Source organism: Lutjanus erythropterus, chromosome 21, assembly GCF_056507025.1.
Source record: "Lutjanus erythropterus isolate fLutEry1 chromosome 21, fLutEry1.hap2, whole genome shotgun sequence".
NCBI classification, from domain to species: Eukaryota; Metazoa; Chordata; class Actinopteri; order Lutjaniformes; family Lutjanidae; genus Lutjanus; species Lutjanus erythropterus.
Window position 1 is genome coordinate 30,758,780 of NC_139337.1, and position 20,097 is coordinate 30,778,876.

At 39.1% G+C, this 20,097-nt stretch overlaps 2 protein-coding genes across 2 annotated transcripts in view; one reads left to right on the plus strand and one right to left on the minus strand.

The window, feature by feature from the left end:
• The window catches only part of LOC146307865 (hemicentin-1-like), a 45,698-nt gene that overhangs the window by 18,303 nt on the left and 7,298 nt on the right, over positions 1 to 20,097 (minus strand). The window contains exons 5-9 of the mRNA XM_084710415.1: positions 7,018 to 7,332; positions 6,339 to 6,608; positions 3,257 to 3,430; positions 1,056 to 1,379; positions 690 to 956 (exon numbers count right to left, since the gene is read on the minus strand). Coding sequence (XP_084566541.1) covers positions 690 to 956; positions 1,056 to 1,379; positions 3,257 to 3,430; positions 6,339 to 6,608; positions 7,018 to 7,332 — 1,350 coding nt within the window. The remainder of the gene's footprint in view (positions 1 to 689; positions 957 to 1,055; positions 1,380 to 3,256; positions 3,431 to 6,338; positions 6,609 to 7,017; positions 7,333 to 20,097) is intronic.
• On the plus strand, positions 11,774 to 15,145 carry LOC146307866 (serine/threonine-protein kinase pim-2-like). The gene is made up of 7 exons (XM_084710374.1): positions 11,774 to 12,003; positions 12,194 to 12,561; positions 12,734 to 12,873; positions 12,991 to 13,209; positions 14,092 to 14,272; positions 14,370 to 14,543; positions 14,636 to 15,145. Exons 1-7 carry the CDS (start codon positions 11,774 to 11,776, stop codon positions 14,725 to 14,727), a joined length of 1,404 nt encoding a protein of 467 aa, XP_084566500.1. The 3' UTR covers positions 14,728 to 15,145.

The window sequence follows — 20,097 nt, forward strand, 5'->3', positions numbered from 1 at the left end:
AGATTTGTCTTCGTCTCCTTGTTAATCAAGACCAACAAACACAGTGAAAACACTGAAAAGAAGATCAACAGAATCAAAGAAACATGAAGAATTCATTACAGTGCAGCAGAGTTAATGTATTCTGCACAGAGGATATACTTACTTAGAGTCTGCGGCTTTAGATGGAGGTACTCTAATTAAGCAGTATACCACCACACCTACGAACACTACAAAAGCCACCATGGCCACGACCACTCCGATTACAGTTTCTTTCTTTGTCTGCTCTCCCACATTAGATGATCGCTCTGAAACAGAAAAAGAGCGAGTTAACTAAACTTTCTCAGCAAAAAAGATACACTAAATATTTCTTTCAGACCATCTTGAGTAAATTTTAGGATGTTATTTGTTATCTTACATGAATGTTGTCCATGACACTACAAGCGAAACATTCTGCCTACATTACCCACAATGCAGCCTGACTGCCAGCAGTTTGTTTGGAGATTTGGGTGTGTTATGCCAGCAGCAGCTTGTCTTGAGTATATAGCACTCACACAGAACTTGGTGAAGTTAATCCAGCGTTGTGTCGGTGCTTTATTTTCACCCAGTGATTTTATTGTGTGTTTTGTCAGAATAGCTAAATTTTAGGGCATGGCATGATGGGAGTTTCAGCTGTTTATTACAGCCAATAAAGTGAGTGCAGCTCCTCTTACTTGATTTAAATAAAGTGACGGTCATATTGCTTCTGTCAGTGCTGACGGTGCAGCTGTAGTCCAGACCAGTAACACTGTCTGAAACAATCAGAGAACTGTTGATGTTGTAGAGCTGCTGCTCAGTCTGATGGACTGTGGTTGAGTTCTTGAAGGTCACGTTGGATGGAGGGTTGATGGTCCAGCTGAGTTCAGGTTCAGGGTAGATCCCCTCTGAGCTGCAGGTGATCCTGTTTCCTTCCTGCTTTATGTCGACTTTACTGACTGGAGCTGCAAATAAATAATTGTTTTATATGAAACTGCTTTAGAAACAGCAGTCAAATGTTTTCATGTGTGTATTTACTTGTGTTTTCTGTGTGTTTCTCATACCGTTCACTTTTAGGTTGATAAATGATTTCTCTGCAGACTCTGTACTGGTGTAACACTGGTATCTGCCCTCATCCTGGACCTTCACCCCTGTCAGCTGGAGCGAGGCGTTTCCTATGGAGATCTGATCCCTGAACAGTGATGTCCTGCCTCTGAAGCGCTGGTTTTGGAGTGTGACCTGGTCTTGGTTGCGATAGTAAGAGTGGGCGTAAGTGTTTCCTGGTGTCTCCTGAATCCAGTGGATGACTGGATCAGGTCCGGGCTGGAAGCTGCACGGTAAGATGCAGCTCTCCATGAAAACACAGGACACCTCAACATCTGCAACATCTGATAAAGAGACGTCCATTCAGAGAAGATAGAAGCTGAGAATCCAAGTAGACACTTTTAAAGGCCTGATTATTAAAGGTTCAGTATGTGACACTCAGCTGCACAAAGCAACTATTTGCTTTTTAAAGATACAGTGGAGTGATGATGACCTGAGCGAGTGTGAACCTCCTGTGACATCTGACTTTTTTGTAATCATAAGTGACCATTTTTGGACAGTCTGGGGACAGTTGCTATGTTTCTGTCCTGATTAACTTAACAACTTGTCAATCATGGTAGCTCCGCCCCAAAGTAAACCCTGCATTATAATGTATTTTACTCTAAATGGGATCATAATTTACTGACTGACATGACGACCCCTCCTCCCTGCCCCTGGTGCTGCTGCTTCTCTCTCTCTCTTTGCAGGAGGGTCATTAGTGGGACGGGCCACACCTGGGCCAGGTGTGCTCCTTCCTTTAAATAGCTGCCACAGCCTGCAGTCAATCTCTTCTTCTGCTCTTCTCCTGTCAGCATCCAGACAGACAACACCTGAGCAGCATGAGACCAGCATGCTGTTTTCTTTTGTTCCTTTCTCTCACACATATCCTCAAGCACCCATACCTGCACTACACCACTGATCCACTGATTTCCTGCACATTTTGTTAGTTTGCTTGAGTATTTTGTTAAATAAATTAAGTTCTTCAGCCCGCCACCTCATGTCTGTCTCCCTATGTGTTGCAGTCGTTGAGTCAGGCTGTAAGACTGAGATCAGAAACTCATCAGCAAATGTTTACTGAGGTTAATAAATCAAGCTTCATCTTCTATTTTTGTAATCCAAGTTTTTGATCTTGTGATTATAAAGGAGTTAAATCCAAATATTCTTTTCAGGCGGTCTGACAGAGATCTGCACTGCACTGAGTGACCTCTTCTATTTCATCATTTAATCTGGAGTGTTTTTGTGAATTTACTGTTTGTTTCAGGCTGGTGAACTGCAGCAGCACACATTATTAACTGGATGAAGGTGAAGTGATTGAGCACTTGCACGTCAGCCGGTGGACTCCTGCTCACTGGTCATAGTCCAGTCAGTATCTCGAAATGTGAGACCAGAGTCGCAGGCTAATCCCTCTGAACAGATATCTGTATATGAATGCAGGTTAATGTGAAAAAAGTTTGTCAGATGATAGTCCATGCATTCTGCCTCTTTTTCTCTCCACATGAAGTGTTTACAAGCAAAGTCCCCTCAAACGTGATTGGTCAAAACAGAAACCAGAACCCGAACACCACAATCTTGTCCCAGTTTATAGAGATTAGTATCAGGACAATAAAAGACTAGTAAAGTTGTGGAACATTAAAAAAAAAACCTGTTTGGAAGATTGAACAGGTAAACAGGTTACCTGGTAACAGGTGACAGTATCATGACTGAGGATCATGAACGTGGCGTCTTCAAAAGGCTCAGTCATGGAGCGAGGTCCAACACTTTACTATGGGCTCTGAACACTTTTACTGAACTGTTTTTAAAAGATTACATTCTGTTTTTATTTACGTTTTCACAGCGATCCAACTTTTTATGCAATTAGGATTGTGTTTGCTCCAAAGTTTCCATTCTTTGATTAGTAATTAAATAAACTACAGGCCTCAAATGCAACATTTACCATTTCTTTTGAGCATTTTGCATTAATATTTTAACAATATTCAAATAAGGGAGGCAAAATTATTTCTAGAATAACTAGTGCAGCAACTAGTCATTAACTTTTTAACATTTTGATTGTCAACAAAAACAGTTTTGATCCATAAAGTGGAGGTTAGTTTTTTTTTCTCATTAAATAATCGACCCAGTTTAAAGAACTGATTAAAGTTTTGACTGGTACTAAGATGAGATGGTCTGTGAACGCCTCACTCACCTGCTCTGGTTAAAGTCCACAGAGACATCAGGACCACCAGCAGAGACACCACACACTTGGTTTCAGTCATTTTCATGTTAGATTGAAACCAGAGGCTGGAGAACTGACTGACTTCCTCCGGTCTGCTCCGACTCTTACTGTGTGTCTTTATTACTGCTCTTTGTAACATATTAACTTATATTATGGTTAAGGTGTGTTCAAAGACATAAACATACAGTGATCTGATTTCTCTCAAAAACATTAACGTTGAAGCCAAAAGTGTATTTCTACAAAATATTAAATATCTGTGACTCAATAAGAAACAAAGTTAAAGTTGTAAAAAATATTATTAGTGATTATTTATGAAGAGTTCAGCCATCAAAAACTCCAACTCACCAACTGCCATCACTTTTATTTAAATGTCAGCAAACTACAGAAATATGACATCATTTTGTCCTGCTAAACCACTTCAGCTTTGTATATTTCATTTTTTTTTAAGCTCTGAACATATAATGTATTCAGCCAAAATTGTTATTCCTTCACTTGTATTTTTTAGCACCATAATAAATAACTTCATCATGAATATCCAGCAGCTGGGAGCAAAGCTGCAGACATTAAAGGTTTGTGTTCATTCAGTGTTTTTTTCTTCTGGCAGAAAAGCACAGCAGGGTGCTGGAGAGAACTGCCATGAAGAACTTGAACAGGAGAAAAAAACATGAGGGACTCAGAGCGCGGGACAAATGTTGGAGGGTTGGAAAAAGATCCTGGATGTATTGTTTTTTCTCTCGGTGGCTGCTGATGCTGGAGCTCAGAAAAAAAAATGTTCCACGGACACAAGCTTTAAGTCTGTGACTGACAAGTTTAGCACCTACTTATCTGACTTGTGCTTTTCACAGACAAACCAGAGCTGCTTCTGTTCCAGTCCAACAGTCTGAGTTGATTTTTATGATTTCGTCTTCATTGTTGAGTCTGAAGCATCAGAACGTGAGGAAGAGCAGGAACAGCATGATGTACTTCAAAAGACTCCTGAAAAAAAATCCCTGCAAAGCTCTAAAAACAGTGCAGAGCAGAGCCTCACAGTGCAAAGTCTGGATGAAGATGTTTGCTGAATGACAACAAACTACAGAACTGAAGGTGTAGTTTCTGTATGAACGCTGCCTCTTCAAGTCTATTTTCACAGTGCAGTAAATAAGAGCTTCAAGTGTCATTTTATCCTTCAGTCTCCGGTAGAGAGGCTCATTGCTTCATCTGGTTCCTGCTTTATTTGTCCTCCCCCAGTTTTTGAGCTTTCAGCCAGGTCCACTAATTCTGATCTGCAAACAAATTGAAGACAGTTGAAGAAAACACATTAAACTCAAAGTTATTTCTCCTTTTATGTGTCTTGAATACAAATCATCATCACAAGCATCTGGACTTGTTTAGCTAGAACCCAGTTAGTTTAAGGTGGACTTTAACTAAAAGCAAATGATAAATTGATTTTTTAATAGAGCTTCTTTCGTTGAAATGCAGGAGATCTGTCTTTGTCTTCTTGTCATTCAAGACCAAGTAAAACAGAGAAAACAATGAAAAATAATGTGCAAAAGTTATTGATTAATGTCCTGCACTGGAGAAATGTGAGATAAAAAACCAAATGACGACAGTGTTTGAACTTTATCAGAATCAAAAATTATTAAGAAATCATTACAGAGTGGCAGTGTTCATGTACTGAATACAGAGGATTTACTTACTGAGGGTCTGCAGTGCTGGATGTTGGGCTGGATGATCCAGATGGAGTTTTCTTTGCTTTTTGTTTTTTTCTCTGTCTGCAGTACACTAACAGGCCTATGATTGCTCCTAAAGCCAAAATGGCCACAACTGCTCCGACTATAGTTCCTACATTTGATGGTGTTTCTACATTTGGTGACAGAAAAACAGTGTGTTAATTAAACTTTCTACAAACCAAACTTACACAAGTGCAATGAAGCATCAAATGTTGTGACTTTTTACAATATGTGTACTGCTGTTCATTAAAATTACAGCCAGCTAGAAGATTTTTTTGGCTCCATCTCAAAATATGATGAGAATTACTGACATACAAAGAGAAAAGCAGCAAATCCTCACAGCATTTTCTGCTGCTGCTACATAAAATTTTATCTGCTTGATGACATTTCTGAAGATTTTCCACAGATTTTGAATGAATTGAGTTGCTGCTATGAAACAGTGGCTGTTTTAGACTCAGTATTACAGAGGAACTGGCCCCCGTAACTGGTGGTGAAAAAATTCAAATGTAAAGGATCGACCAAATATTTCTTTCAGCTCCTCTTGAGGTAATTTTAGGATGTTATTTGTTATCTTACGGGAATATTGTCGGTGATATTACAAGTGAAAAAAAAACATTCCTCAGACTTTTGGGGGGGCCTTTTAAAGAGTAACTGATTGGTTTCTTTCTTTAAAAAATTGTCAGTGCACCTTATCAACAACTTGACAGTCACTCAAAACACTGGCAGCCCTGAGGGATGCCTTATGATACACCTGCATACTTCAGCAACCACAAAGCTAAACTCTAATAAAAGAGTTCTCCACTGAGTTATTATTGGACTCCTGTAACATGAACAGTTACCAGAAGGATCAAAATCGATGCTGCAGAACCAGAGATTTTTATTCCATGCAATCCCCCTCCTTGTCAAAACCTGACGTCTATATTACCCACAATACAGCTTGACTGCCAACAGTTTAGTGGGAGATTTGGGTGTGTTATGCTAGTAGCAGCTTATATACACAACACCAACACTGGATCACTCCATTGCCTTGAGTATATTGCACTTGGTGAAGTTAATCCAGCATTGCGTCTGTGCTATATTGAATTTGACAGTTTTGACCCAGTGATTTTACTGTGTGTTTTGTTAGAATAACTAAATTATAAGCATGGCACGATGGGAGTTTCAGCTGTTTATTACAGCCAATAAAGTTTCATTTACTGCAGGACTTCTTAGAAACATTTGATTTTAATAAAGTGGCTGTCTGCTGGTTTCTGTCAGTGCTGACGGTGCAGCTGTAAACCAGACCAGTAACACTGTCTGAAACAATCAGAACAATATCAACCTGGTTTAGACATAATACTCACGTGATTGCCAAAAAATGTCCCTCCTCTGCCTGCTTCTGTCAGTGCTGACGGTGCAGCTGTAGTCCAGACCAGTAACACTGTCTGAAACAATCAGAGAACTGTTTATTCTGTAGAGCTGCTGCTCAGTCTGATGGACTGTGGTTGAGTTCTTGAAGGTCACGTTGGATGGAGGGTTGATGGACCAGCTGAGTTCAGGCTCAGGGTAGATCCCCTCTGAGCTGCAGGTGATCCTGTTTCCTTCCTGCTTTATGTCGACTTTACTGACTGGAGCTGCAAATAAATAATTGTTTTATATGAAACTGCTTTAGAAGTGGTGATGTAGAAGATCACTGCTAACTGTGGTGAACATTTACATCTACTGGACTCCACATCTGTATTGCAATTTTGCACAAAAGGTGCAATATAAATAAAGTTTAACACCACTCTGTATAATGCAACAAATTGTTAAGGCAGCCTCCAAAACTGATGATACAAATAATGACATAATTCAAAGTGGCCAGCAAGCTTATTTTCAGACCTTTTTAAGTACAAGTACAAGGCTTCAGTATTTCGATCCTGTACCATCATAGCACTGAAAACCCAGAGTAAACCCTAAACTTATCTAGCTATCCACAAGTCCTGCTTCACAGTACAGACCCCAGTTAAATGTTTGTTTGTGTTTTCTGTGTGTTTCTCATACCGTTCACTTTTAGGTTGATGAATGACAGTGCAGCAGACTCTGTACTGGTGTAACACTGGTATCTGCCCTCATCCTGAACCTTCACCCCTGTCAGCTGGAGCGAGGCGTTTCCTCTGGAGATCTGATCCCTGAACAGTGATGTCCTGTTTTTGAAGTGCTGACCCTGGGCTGTGAGCTGGTCTTGGTTGTGGTAGAAGGAGTGGACAGGAGTGTTTCCTGGTGTCTCATGAATCCAGTGGATGACTGGATCAGGTCCGGGCTGGAAGCTGCACGGTAAGATGCAGCTCTCCATGAAAACACAGGACACCTCAACATCTGATAAAGAGACGACCATCAGAGTTCAGAGGAAATGGCAACAAAATCTAAATGAGCTGAATTTAAAGCAGGTCTTTAATCTTTTTGTGCAAAAATGAACATTCCTGACCATTTTTCTGCCATTTCAGCATCACTTTATATTATCTTGATGTATGCATATACATGTGTTAAATATATTTAAATGAGAAATAAAGGAATTTAAGCTCAATGAACAGATTATCTTATTGTTTTTATTTCCTCTCATCAAGAAAACAAACCTTTAAAAAATGTTGAGACAGTTCAGAAATTTCAAGGCAGCGTACTCTCACAGATTTTTGAGTTTTTCCAACACTTAAGTGAGTCTGTGACAGAGGAGCGTCCAGCTATTTAATGATCAAAGTATTTACAACAAACTGCAGTAAAATATCTGACATGCTGATGGAGGTGTTCCATTTCTTTTTCTTTTTCTTTCTTTTAAGTTACACAGTGTGTGTGTGTGTGTGTGTGTGTGTGTGTGTGTGTGTGTGTGTGAGAATGTATCCCAACAGGTTGTGTAGCATTCCAGTTAAAGTTGTCAGGGCAGTGCTCATTTCTACTTCACAACATTTAATATCACCCTGCAGTAGAGTGTGACTTTATTCACCCATGTTAAAAAGAGTGTTATCATATGATATCATATATGTAATATGGGCCTAAAATAAAATATAGAAATATAAAATAGTGAATAATTAAATGAGGACAAAGATTTATGTAGAATGTAATCTAGTTTTACTCAGAGTTTCAGTGTCTTGTGTTCCAGCAGAGGAGTTTCTATATACTGTGTGTTTACTTTGCAGCAGTGAGCCCTAATACTGATGTGATTTACCACATACCATTTCAAAACATCGCCAGCAGGGATTAGATTATGTGAATCCTAACTTTTAATTTGACAGTTTTTGAAATCGAAATTACTGTAAAATATTTAGGATTAATTTTCAGAAAGTAATCAGAACTGAAAAAAACCAAACCATGAGATTTATACTGACAGGTGTTAATGGTGTATTTGGTGACTGGTCACAATAAACTTTAATATAATTTATATCTTGTCATTAATTTATATTAAAGTTTTGGATGGGCTGCAGAGGATCTTCAGATTTCACATTATGCCATGTGTCACGGCTCAGGCTGTGACTCCAGTTGTTTTCTTTGTGTTTTCTTGTGCTCTGCCTGTTTCCTCTGTGTGTCCTACTCCCCTGTGTGTGTGTGTGTGTGTGTGTGTGTGTGTGTGTGTGTGTGTGTGTGTGTGTGTGTGTGTGTGTGTTTTGTATGTGCAGCAACCTCATCTAGCACCTGGGGGACGTCTTCACCTCTGTGCATCACCTCATCTACACTCTCCAGTCATTCAGCACCAGACTGTTTTTTCTTGAGCTGCCTTTATTTAACGCCTTTTCTTCAGTGCCAACGTCTCCAAATCCAGCCATCTACAAACACGACTCCTGCTCATTCCTCCACCCTTTCACCCAGCTCATCTGCCTGTCTGTCCCCTGCCGTCTCCAGCGTCCCTCGCCCTCGGTTGTCCCAGTAAATTTCATGTACACAAAAAATCCACTTCATAATCGTTTCTGTGGTATTTGTACATTCTCTTGTAAAGGTTATCATGACAAGTTTAAACATATCTGTGATTTATGTTTTGTCTGGAATAAGATCATATGGGCAGTGAACGCCTCACTCACCTCCTCTCGCAAGACTCAGGAGAAAAGTCAGGAGCAGCACAGACACAAGATATTTGTTTCCAGTCAGTTTCATGATAAATTTCCTCTGTTGATACAGTTAAATGTGCTCAAAAGAAAGAAATCAAAGATACAAATAACACAGAGTCACAGCCGGCGACTGGTCTGACCTGTTACCTTAAAGTGAACTCACTACACGGAAATGATTCATCAACCACCAGAGAAATTCTTCCTCTCTGTTGGCTGAAACACCTGTCCATCAACATCCTTCTACAATCTTTAACACACTTTTCATTCAATGCAATTCATTTAGCACCTTTCAACAACAAAGAATAAAAAGTAAATAAAATCCAAAACATGAAAAGCCATGAGTGAAACCAAACAGTGAGGTTTGGTTCGTAGATCATGTTCCAGAGAGTAAATAAACTCTGCAGAAGGACAGTCTGTAAAAACCCAGATTACATTTGAAAAAATGTGTAATTAGATTATAGTTATATTGTCAAACAGCCTGTGAGCTAAAGGGAGACCTGAAGGTGCAGCTTATGATGCACGTAGCACTAAGGAGGCTCTGAGAAACTGGGCCCGGATCTGATTCCAGTGTGAACAGCTCACAGTCCTGAACTGACCCGTGTGTGAAAAACAACAATAACAACTTTGTTCTTCAACCACTGTGGGGCGCTGAAGGATTCTGGGTTGTGACATTCACATGTGCATGTAGATGCATTGTTGAGAATTTTCTGTCTCATGTTCCAAAATGCAAATGTTCCAAACTACTTCTGCAAATACAGAGTAATATGGATTTAATGATACAGTGGATCAGTGACGGAGCCTCATGAAGCTTCAGGTCTTTCTTTCTATTTGTGCTGAGAAAGATTCAAAGCTTCGAGGCTTCAAACTCAGCAAACGCAGCGACATCTGGTGGTTTGCAGACGTTACAGCAGCCGTTCAGGACTGAGGCCGGAGCTCCAGCACACCTCACTGACATGAAGAGATTTAGTCTCATATGTGAACAATAAACATCCTGCATGTTATGTTTCACCCACGTACACAAACACACCTCATGGTGGCACTAAATAAAAAAATCAGGGGGCCAGTAAGTCAGCATGATGGATCGTCTGGGCATCATGAATATCTGGATCAAATCTAACAGTTGCTGGGATGTTTCACTAAAAAACAAAACTTGCTTGTGGCAAAAGGGAAAAAGTCAGAGGATCTACCAAAATAGATGGTCCAATATCAATTCATAAAATCCCCAAATTGATTTTTTAATATGTCAGAGGGAATGAAAAGAAGGAAAGAAACAAGTGTTTACTTTCAAAATAAAATTTTCAGATAAAATAAAATATTTTGCTTTGTCCAAGGTGGGTGGGAGTTTCTGTAAACCCCACTAAAACAACTGTAGGGTTAATATATCAATTGTTAATGTAAACATTAATATTTTAATAATGCAGCAGATTTAAGGGATCCTTGTACAGTTTACAGCATCTCTTTCACATCTGAGCAAAAATGTTCTTATAGCTGAAAAATCTCAAACCGAATCAATTATTGATATTGAACTGAATAAAATCGAGACCTTGTGAATCGATTTGGGAAATTTGAATCGACACCCTGTCCAACCAAAAACAGTAAGATTCATCTTCTGGACACCATGAACGTCTCATGGTAAAACATCTCATAGATCTTGAGATATTTCAGTCCATATTTCTATATTTCAGTCAGAAAAAACTTTGCCATACCTTTAACTCATGCTACTGTCATGACTAATATTTTTATGTATTAATGTGTAAAAGTATTTGAGGTTTAGATCAGCATGAAGAGTTCATAAAAACAATCTGAGGGCATTTTAACAGGAAGTGAAGTCAGTCAGGTGACTGAGAAACAGCTGATATTAAACAGTTTGTATCGTCTGAATCATTACAGATGAGATTTAATGACTTTCAGTTCATAAACCTCCACACATCATCAACATTCAAACATAAACTTGTTTTTCACACTGAGCTCATTTGAATATTTTAGAACTCTTCCTTGTGACATCACAGTGAGGAACGTGTCATCACGTTCTGTGTTCCGTTCAGCAGGCACCTTAAAAACAAACAGATTCTGAATTTATCACATTTGAAACTTGTTCAACGGCGCGATGGACAGAAAAGGGACGCAGACGAAGAAGACTCAGCGTTCGCCTCGAGATCACAGTGAGTCAGAAATCACAAAAACCTGAAAACACACATTCAAATGTAACAGATTACATGTAACAGGATTACTTTATCTGAGTACAAAAAATACTTGAACTATTCCATTACAGTTACAGATAAAAATAATTGATTACAGTTACGTTAAGTTAAAAATGTGTGTATTATTAGTAGGATTACTATTTTAAAATAAAGAATGATTTACTATCATTCACAGTTCACACAGCTGACAATTCATTATCATGGACTCTTGTTAAAAAATCCTTCACTGGGTGGAAATTTCAACATCTTTTGTCTTTCAATCAATCAATAAATCAATAAACAATAAATAAAACGTACAAAACAAAGGAAGAAAGCTGAACAAACTAATAAACCAAACAACAAACACAAAATACTTTGAGCAGATGTGATGTTGAGAGTTTATTCTTCACCCTGATATGATTTATGTGATAAACTTCACACTGTGACAAAGTCGATGTTCTGCTGTGTTCTACATTTCTAGCAACAAAAAACGACAGCGGAACCCAAAGTCCAGGTTCTTCAATGGACGGACGGACAACAAGCATGACGGCCACTTCTTACCTGAACCGCCCCTTGAAGAGACGGAGGAGGAGGAGGAGGAGGGTAGAAGAGGAGCTCCGAATCACAGTCCTGAAGAAGACAGTCTGGGAATTTGGAAAACAACTCAGATTACAGAAAAAGAAAAGAAAAATGGACCGGACTGTCTATGAATCTGCGTCCTCCTCCGAGGACACTGACACAGGTAGGATGATCAGTGAAGTTACTGTTGGTGTGTAAATCATCATGAGTTTAAGATTTGCTGGACTAAGCTGGACTAACAAATCTTAAATCCAGTTTCTGATGCACGTCTCCTGAAAGACTGACCTTTGCCAGTGAAGGACAGTGGAGGACTTAATGTCCACGTTAGTGTCTGTGACTGTCAACAAGCTGACTTTCTTCTGTGTTTTTCTCATCTGTAGAAAGCAGCAGCAGCAGCAGCACAGGTAAGAGGACAGGTAAGAGGAAGACTGCTGCCGACGATGACGAGGGACCCAGCAGGAAGAGGACATGTAAGAGGAAGACTGCTGCTGAAGACGACGAGGGGCCCAGCAGGAAGAGGACATGTAAGAGGAAGACTGCTGCTGACGATGACGAGGGACCCAGCAGAGAGAGGACAGGTAAGAGGAAGACCGCTGCTGAAGACGACGAGGGACCCAGCAGAGAGAGGACAGGTAAGAGGAAGACCGCTGCTGAAGACGACGAGGGACCCAGCAGGAAAAGGAGGAGGACGACTGCAGACCAGACGGACAACAAAGCAAAGACAAGACAGGAGGCAGCAGAAGACGCTCGAGGTAAGTAGGTAGTGATTAATGAAGACTTTGACTTTATGTTGATGTGAAGAGTAAAATGAGGATTTATATGAGGTGGAAGAAAGGAAGGATTCATCTTAGAACTTTGGTCACATGTGATTGATGTTCCTCACAACTGTGTTTCAATAAAATGTGTGTGTGTTTGTGTGTTCAGCTGAATTTGAGGCGAAATACAAGCAGCAGAATCAGCTGGGAGCAGGAGGATGTGGATCTGTGTTTGCAGGTTACCGCAGAGCAGATCGTTTACCCGTCGCCATTAAACACATCCAGAGAGACAAAATTTACTGCACACAGGTGGTGAGTGTTTCCATCACTGCTGTCACCGACTGAACGTTTGACGGATGATTTATTATCTGTGAATCTGTGCAGCTTCTCTTCTTCAGCCTCCATTTTATTGTTGTGATGTTTCAGGACAAGAGAGGGCGGGAGCTGTCCGTGGAGGTCGCCATCATGTTAAAGATAGCAAACGGAACAACGGGATCAGTGGGGACGTCAGCACCGGTGTCCCTGCTGGACTGGTACGATCTGGACCAGGAGCTGATCCTGGTCCTGGAGAGACCAGTCCCCTGTAAAGACCTGAGGGACTACATCACTGAAAACAGGGGCTCCCTACAGGAGGAGGAGGCCAAGGTACGCTACTGTGTTTTCTACTCCTTAAAGGAACTTAAAGGTGCAGTACGTGATTCTGGAGGAAGATATTTAACTGTTGAGTCTCATGTCTGGGTCGTCAGATACTGACGCTTTGTGTTGGAAGCTCAACAACCAACTATCTGACCGACTTGTGATTGGTCAAAGTCTCCCGTCACAGGAGAGATTTTCTGAAGCCTGAAATCAGAGCAAAGAGGAGGTGCAGAACTCCCTCAGACCAGAATGTTCAAAGGTTATTCTGGATTTTTGACACCAAAAATAAACTGCGTACTGCACCTTTAATGGCCTGTAACTTCACATATAGCTGTTGTCACGGGTTCTACTTTTGTTTCCATTGTTTTCCCCCATATTAGAACTACTTATATGAGCCAAATACTGCTCTCTGTCACTAAACCGAACTCCATTAAAGTCATTAATTTTACGTCCCAGAACACAGGAGCTGTTGGTCAACTGCTGCCTCCATCTGTCAGTTAGTTTGTGTTACTTTGTGACTTCAGTGAATCTGAACCAAACTTTTACAACACAAACGTCAAACAATAACACAAACAAACAAACAGATGGAGGCAGCAGTGGACCAGAAACTCCTGTGTTCTGTGAGGTAAATTTAATGATTTCACCAATGGAGTTTGGTTGGTTTGGAGAGAGCGACATCTGGTTTATAAAACAGCCATTTCCTGTCAGAAAAGTCTGTCTGACAGCAAAGTAAAGAGGTGAAAATATTCTAAATATAGTGTACATGTTAGTGATATTTAGGTTAAGTGGTTAAAAAATGTTTTACTGGTTAAGTTCATCTTGATAAGAAGCTCTTAAAACCCCACAGCCATGAAAAACTTCCCTCCTCACGTCTCTCTGTCTCTCTCTCAGATCATACTGAAACAGCTGGTTGATGCAGTGAAAGACCTTCAGGATCATTGTATCTTTCACCGCGACATCAAGGCAGAAAACATCCTGATAGAGACCAGCTCGGATGTTCCCCGCGTTCGGATCATCGATTTTGGTCTGGGCTGTTTCTTTAAGAAACGTTCATCTTTCAGAGTCTTCTTTGGTGAGATATTCAGCTTCTACTCCTGCTCTTCACCGGTTAACAGTTAAAACAAAGCTTCTCCTCATCCTCACGTCTTCTTGTTGTGCCTGTGTTGTAGGTACCCCTGCTCACGTCCCTCCGGAGTGGGTCAGTCGTTCGATCTACAGGGCCGGACCCACCACGGTGTGGCAGCTGGGCGTGGTCCTGTTCGACTCACTCCACAGAAAACAGACGTTTAACACCACCAAGTTCATGAAACACCAACTGAAGATCAAAAAGAGTCTGTCAGAAGGTAAGAAAAACTTTCACAAACTTTTTAAATTCACGTTCTGATGGATCGCTGCAGACGCCACCTTCACGTCTCTCGTCTGTCTTCCTCTACAGACTGCCTGGATTTCTTACGGCTGTGTTTGACCAAAGTTCCAGAACAGCGCCCAACGCTGCAGGATCTACAACAACACCCATGGCTGAGATAACACACACACAAACACACACACACACACACTAGGACTGGACAATATGTCTTAGAAATAACATCAATAACACATAATGGACTGTTGCTATGAAGAACAGGCCGTTGCTATGGACACTATTTTGATTATAGACTCTGTAGAAGCAATGAAAACATTTTTAAATCCATAAAATCATTTTTAAAAAATATTTTATCGATTTACAGATGATTTTATTTTTCCTCCAGTCTACGATCAGAACTGTTTCCATAGCAACAGTCTGTTATACAGAAACAGATTAAATAGATAGTTGTTGTTTTTCTCCGGGTGCTCCGGTTTTCCAAAAAAGTCTTTTATAGTAGCTCAGTTGTCCAGTTAGTGTCCCCAACCAACAGGCTGCTCACTGCTCCTGATACGAGGACAAGTTACATACAGAGACTGAATCTAACTGTTTAACTATGTGACGATAAAGATACATTTTATCTTAACGTGATCTTTAAAACGACTCACATCACGATACAATATCCAAAATCTACGACGATATCTAGCTTCATATCATGATAATGATATAATATAAAGATATTACCCAGCCCTAACACACACACACACTAGGAATGGACAATATGTCTTAGAAATAACATCTCAATATTTTTAGACTTTATTGCGATACGCAGTATTTGTACAGGATAATGTACAGTGAGCAGGTCATTACTGTGAAATAAACCCTGACAGGGAGGAGCAGGACTGAATCACCCTGAAGGGGTTTATTCACAATAATCATGAGCTCACTGTACATTATCTCACTTTTACTACATGACTTTGTTAAATACTCAATTCTGATTGGACAACTATGGCCTTTTAAGGTTTGTTATGTCTGTATAACGGACCGTTGCTATGAAGAACAGGCCGTTGTTTTTCTCCGGGTGCTCCGGTTTTCCAAAAAAAGTCTTTTATAGTAGCTCAGTTGTCCAGTTAGTGTCCCCGACCGATAAATTTTATCTTAACGTGATCTTTAAAACGACTCACATCACGATACAACAATATCCAAAATCTATGACGATATCTAGTTTCATATCATGATAATGATATAATATAGAGATATTACCCAGCCTTAACACACACACACGTTCATACAAGTGTTGTCCTAATGCTCATGCTATTTCTCACGCTGCTCTCTCTTTTCTCTTTTACAGGAAGTGACATCAGTGTGTGCACTCTGAGGGCGGCACGGCGGTGCAGTGGTTAGCACTGTCACCTCACAGCAACGAGGCTGTGGGTTCAAACCTCCAGCTGATCTGTGAGGAGGACGCATGTTCTCCCCGTGTCTGCGTGGGTTTTCTCCGGGTTCTCCGGTTTCCTCCCACAACCAAAATTAGGCTAATTAGTGACTGTAATTGGACTCTAATTCGGCTGTTGATGGAACATAAAAATTAATAAACTTTCATTGAATTTAAACCTAATACTGTTGTCTTTTCTTCAAACTTTATTTTGACTTTTATAAAGGTTTTAATCCACCTGCAGGGTTTGTTCTCTGTTACAGTGAAAGATGTGCAAAGTAAATGTTGACAACTATAATACTGAAAATAATAGAACATCTTTTATCATCATTGCAAAAGTACAACTCTGAGTTTGCAGCTTTCTTACTCGCTGCTGTGAAAAGTGTGTGTAGAAATAAATGTCACAATGATTTACACCACAATAAAATAAGTGTGAAAATAGAGATAAACAAAATATATAAGACACTATAGAACAGGAAAAATAGATTATGGGGATATTGTTATTAAAATATTTTCTAAACAGTTTTGAGAGGCCAATAAAAAGACAAACTGAGGGGCCGTGACAGCAGAAACCCAGTCAGCTTCTTTATTCATATGAATACATTTGTTGGAAATAAAGTATAAAAGCATAAAATGTGCAAATGCACTAGAAGTATATAAGTCCAGTCTCTTTTTCCTTCATAACAATTAATTGTTTGAGGTGTGTTTACAGGTAAAAATGTATTTAATCTTAAGAGAGTGTGAGATTCCAGCCATGTGCCTTTTTAAGCACAAAAAGTTCCTGTCCAAGAACCCAGGAGTCACTTCTTCTTTTTTTAAACGTGGTCAGAAAACTCTTCAAATTAACTTTAACATGTTAATATTCTTACTTGGTAATTAGCACAAAGTGTACAGCTGAGGCTGATGGGAATGACATGAGTTTTGCAGGTATTTGGTGGCCATCAAATCAAAGAAATGGAAAAATTAAAGGTTTGTTCTGATGATGGCGCCAGAGTAAAAGTCAGAATGGATTCTTTCTCTGTAAGCTTTGGGTGAACTATGAGCCTGATTTGTGTATTTGGATGGATGGAAACTAAATTTAAAATGTTCTCAACAAAACATTATTAGTTGGTAAAACTTCTTAAAACTTGTGTTGGGCAAATTCATTGAACGAAGTTGCTATGAAATTTTAAGTTTTCTCAACTTTTTTTTTTTTTTTTTTTTTTTTTTTTTACAGTATGTTAGCTTGTGAGTGACTGAGTACAAATTGACTTAATCAAATATTTTAATTTAACTGTAATATTTAAGCTTTTTAAGCTCTGATATTCTCCAACCTTTAAGTTCATCAACTCAAAAAAATAGTGTCAGACGATTTTATGAGTATTACTGACATATTTGGTTTTATAGTGACGCCTTCAGTTCTGGTTCTTGGCAGTGGACTGACTGACAGCTGCTTCTGTGGCTAAAACTAGTGGTCCTGTAAATCCAAGTGAGCATTTGAGTTGTGCTCCATGTCAGGAAACATGCCTGTCAGGACTAACTGGCAGCTCCATGACGAGGAGTGAAAGTGAAACAGGTGCATTTACTGGAACTGAACACCTTTACAGTGAGGGAAGATAACAGGTTATGATGAAACAGATCTGACCTGAGGTCTGTGTGGGAGGATTTCTAGAACAGTGTAAACTATTTATTCTGGAGACCCACTTTTTAAAAATGACAGACCATCATGACCCGAATCAAAATACCACCATTGCAGTGGTGCACAATTGCACCATTTCTTCCACAATCTTTTATTCATTTGGCGACCCAAATAAAAGCTCCTGTGACCCACCTGCGGGTCACGACCCAGTGTTTGGGAATGACTGTATGAAAATAGTATGTAGTATGTAAGTAAGTATGAAAATACTCCTGTAGGGTAGGTAAAGGTCTAAAACAGGCCTTTTAAGTGTATTCAGAGTAAAAGTTAGATTTACTGTGTCAATTTGAAGCGAATTTTAAAATTTAAAATTCATAACTCCAGTTTTTACTTCATCTCACAGACAAAATCATTTTTAGTTTTAGAAACTCGCTCATGTGATGGTTTTGGATTTTGTTGGTTATTTCCTGTTTTATTTCAGTTTAGTTTCTGGTCCTCCCTCATGTGTTTTAGTTTTACTTCCTGTCTTTGTCTGTTTTACTACTCTTTTTGATTGTCATGTCTTTCACCTGTTTGCCCACCTGTGTCTTATTAGTTAATTAGCATTTGTCCCCTGTGTCTCCCTCCCGAGTTTCTTCTGTGTTTTTTTCCCCCTGTGGACTGTTTTTTTTGAGTTTGCCTCTTGTGGATTCTGTTTTTTGTGGGACCTTGGATGTTTACCTCCCTGCATTCAGTGTAAGTCTTTGTTTCTTTGTTTCTGTTTAGTTTCATTAAACCCCTTTGCATTTGGCTCCTCCACCTTGTTAAATCATAACAGTTCATCCCTTCAAACCATTTCAAACCCTCGTGGTTTGATCCTGCCATCATCTAAAACCAGTGTGTGAAGATAAAACACCAACATGATTAAAATCAAACATGACAAGAGCAGATTATTCAAAAACATGTTTTATGCCCTGTATACAAAAATAAATACATTTTACAACTCTTCATAAAATCTTCATAAAAACTGTAATAAAACTACTCAGACAGTAAAATACAAGCACAAGAAATAACATGATTTAGGCAGCTTCTTTTGTTTTTGACAGTGAGCCCACAAAACGTAAAAAATAAGATGAATTTCAGAATTTATTGCGTTTGTTCGTGCAAACTGAATATTAATCACAATCACATAATCACAAACTCACAACACAGAGGTCGTCTATTTCAAGTAAAAAGGTTTTTAAAAAATAATTTAAGGAAGGGAGAAAATAAAACAAAGTATTATTATTGTTGTTGTTGTTATTATTGTTATTATTATTATTATTATTATTATTATTACATACATTAATTCATAAAATGCATCACAAAGAGCTCAACATAAAAACAGGTAATCATTTTTGATCAAACCCTTAAAAGAAGGAAAATAAAAATACAGAGAAATATAAATTACAGTGTAAGAGCAAATCATACACAGAAAATTCAGTGACGGTCTGAATAACTTGCTGGTTAGAAATAAATTCACTAAAAGGGTCTAAAAAGTTGGTAAATTTATCTATAAAGTCAGTATTTGGCAACATTGATATGATTTGTTCGAGTGCTTTTATTCTGTCTATAAGTTTGTTCTATAAGTTTGTTCTGTACGTTTGTTTTTGCATATTTAATGTCAAACTGTGTTTGAAACTGATTTCAAAATTAAATTCTATTAGATTATTTCTCATTATCATTTAAAAATGAAAATGACAACTTTTTTTTATGACCTGTCCATCAAATTTTGATTTGAGAGGTATCATTAAGATTTTATTGATACTACTACTCTGACTGATACCATTTATGGATCCAGTATTTTAACAGTACTCTTAGCGGTTCTGTTCTAAAATGTCAAGAACACAGACTTCTGTCAGTGAGTCAACATAACATAACAAAGTTAAAGTTAAACAGTTAGATAACATTTGGACAGCTTTGGTTGTAGTTTGTTCCAGGCTGCTGTCAGCCGAGTTAATTCACTGTGCTTGTACAAAACAGAGAGACTGCAGACAGAGCAGATTAAAATATCGCTGGCTTCATGTTTACATGTTTCTGTTTGTTGATCAAGTGTATTGATAAAGTACTGGCTTCTTGCTTGCAAAGTTTTATTGCACTTTTGAGTATTTATGAGATACTTCACCTGTCTGTTCTGCTGCACACTGTGTGTTCTGTGTGTTCTGTGTGTTCTGTGTGTTCTGTATGTTCTGTGTGTTCTGTGTGTTCTGTGTGTTCTGTGTGTTCTGTATGTTCTGTGTGTTCTGTGTGTGTGTGTGGAGGAGCTGCATCAACACAGACACAGAGGTTTTGTTGTAGCTTCATTCATTCTTTCTTATACGTAGTTAAATGTTGGCTGGTTGCATCAGAAAAACCTGAGAAAACTGTATTTGTGAGATATTTTTAAGCAGAACATCTGTCTGACTACTCTGTCTGAGGAACCTGGGGACTGTAGTGTTTTCTGCGCCGGCGGCAGCGTGAGTCACGGTGGCTGCAGCACGAGCAGCT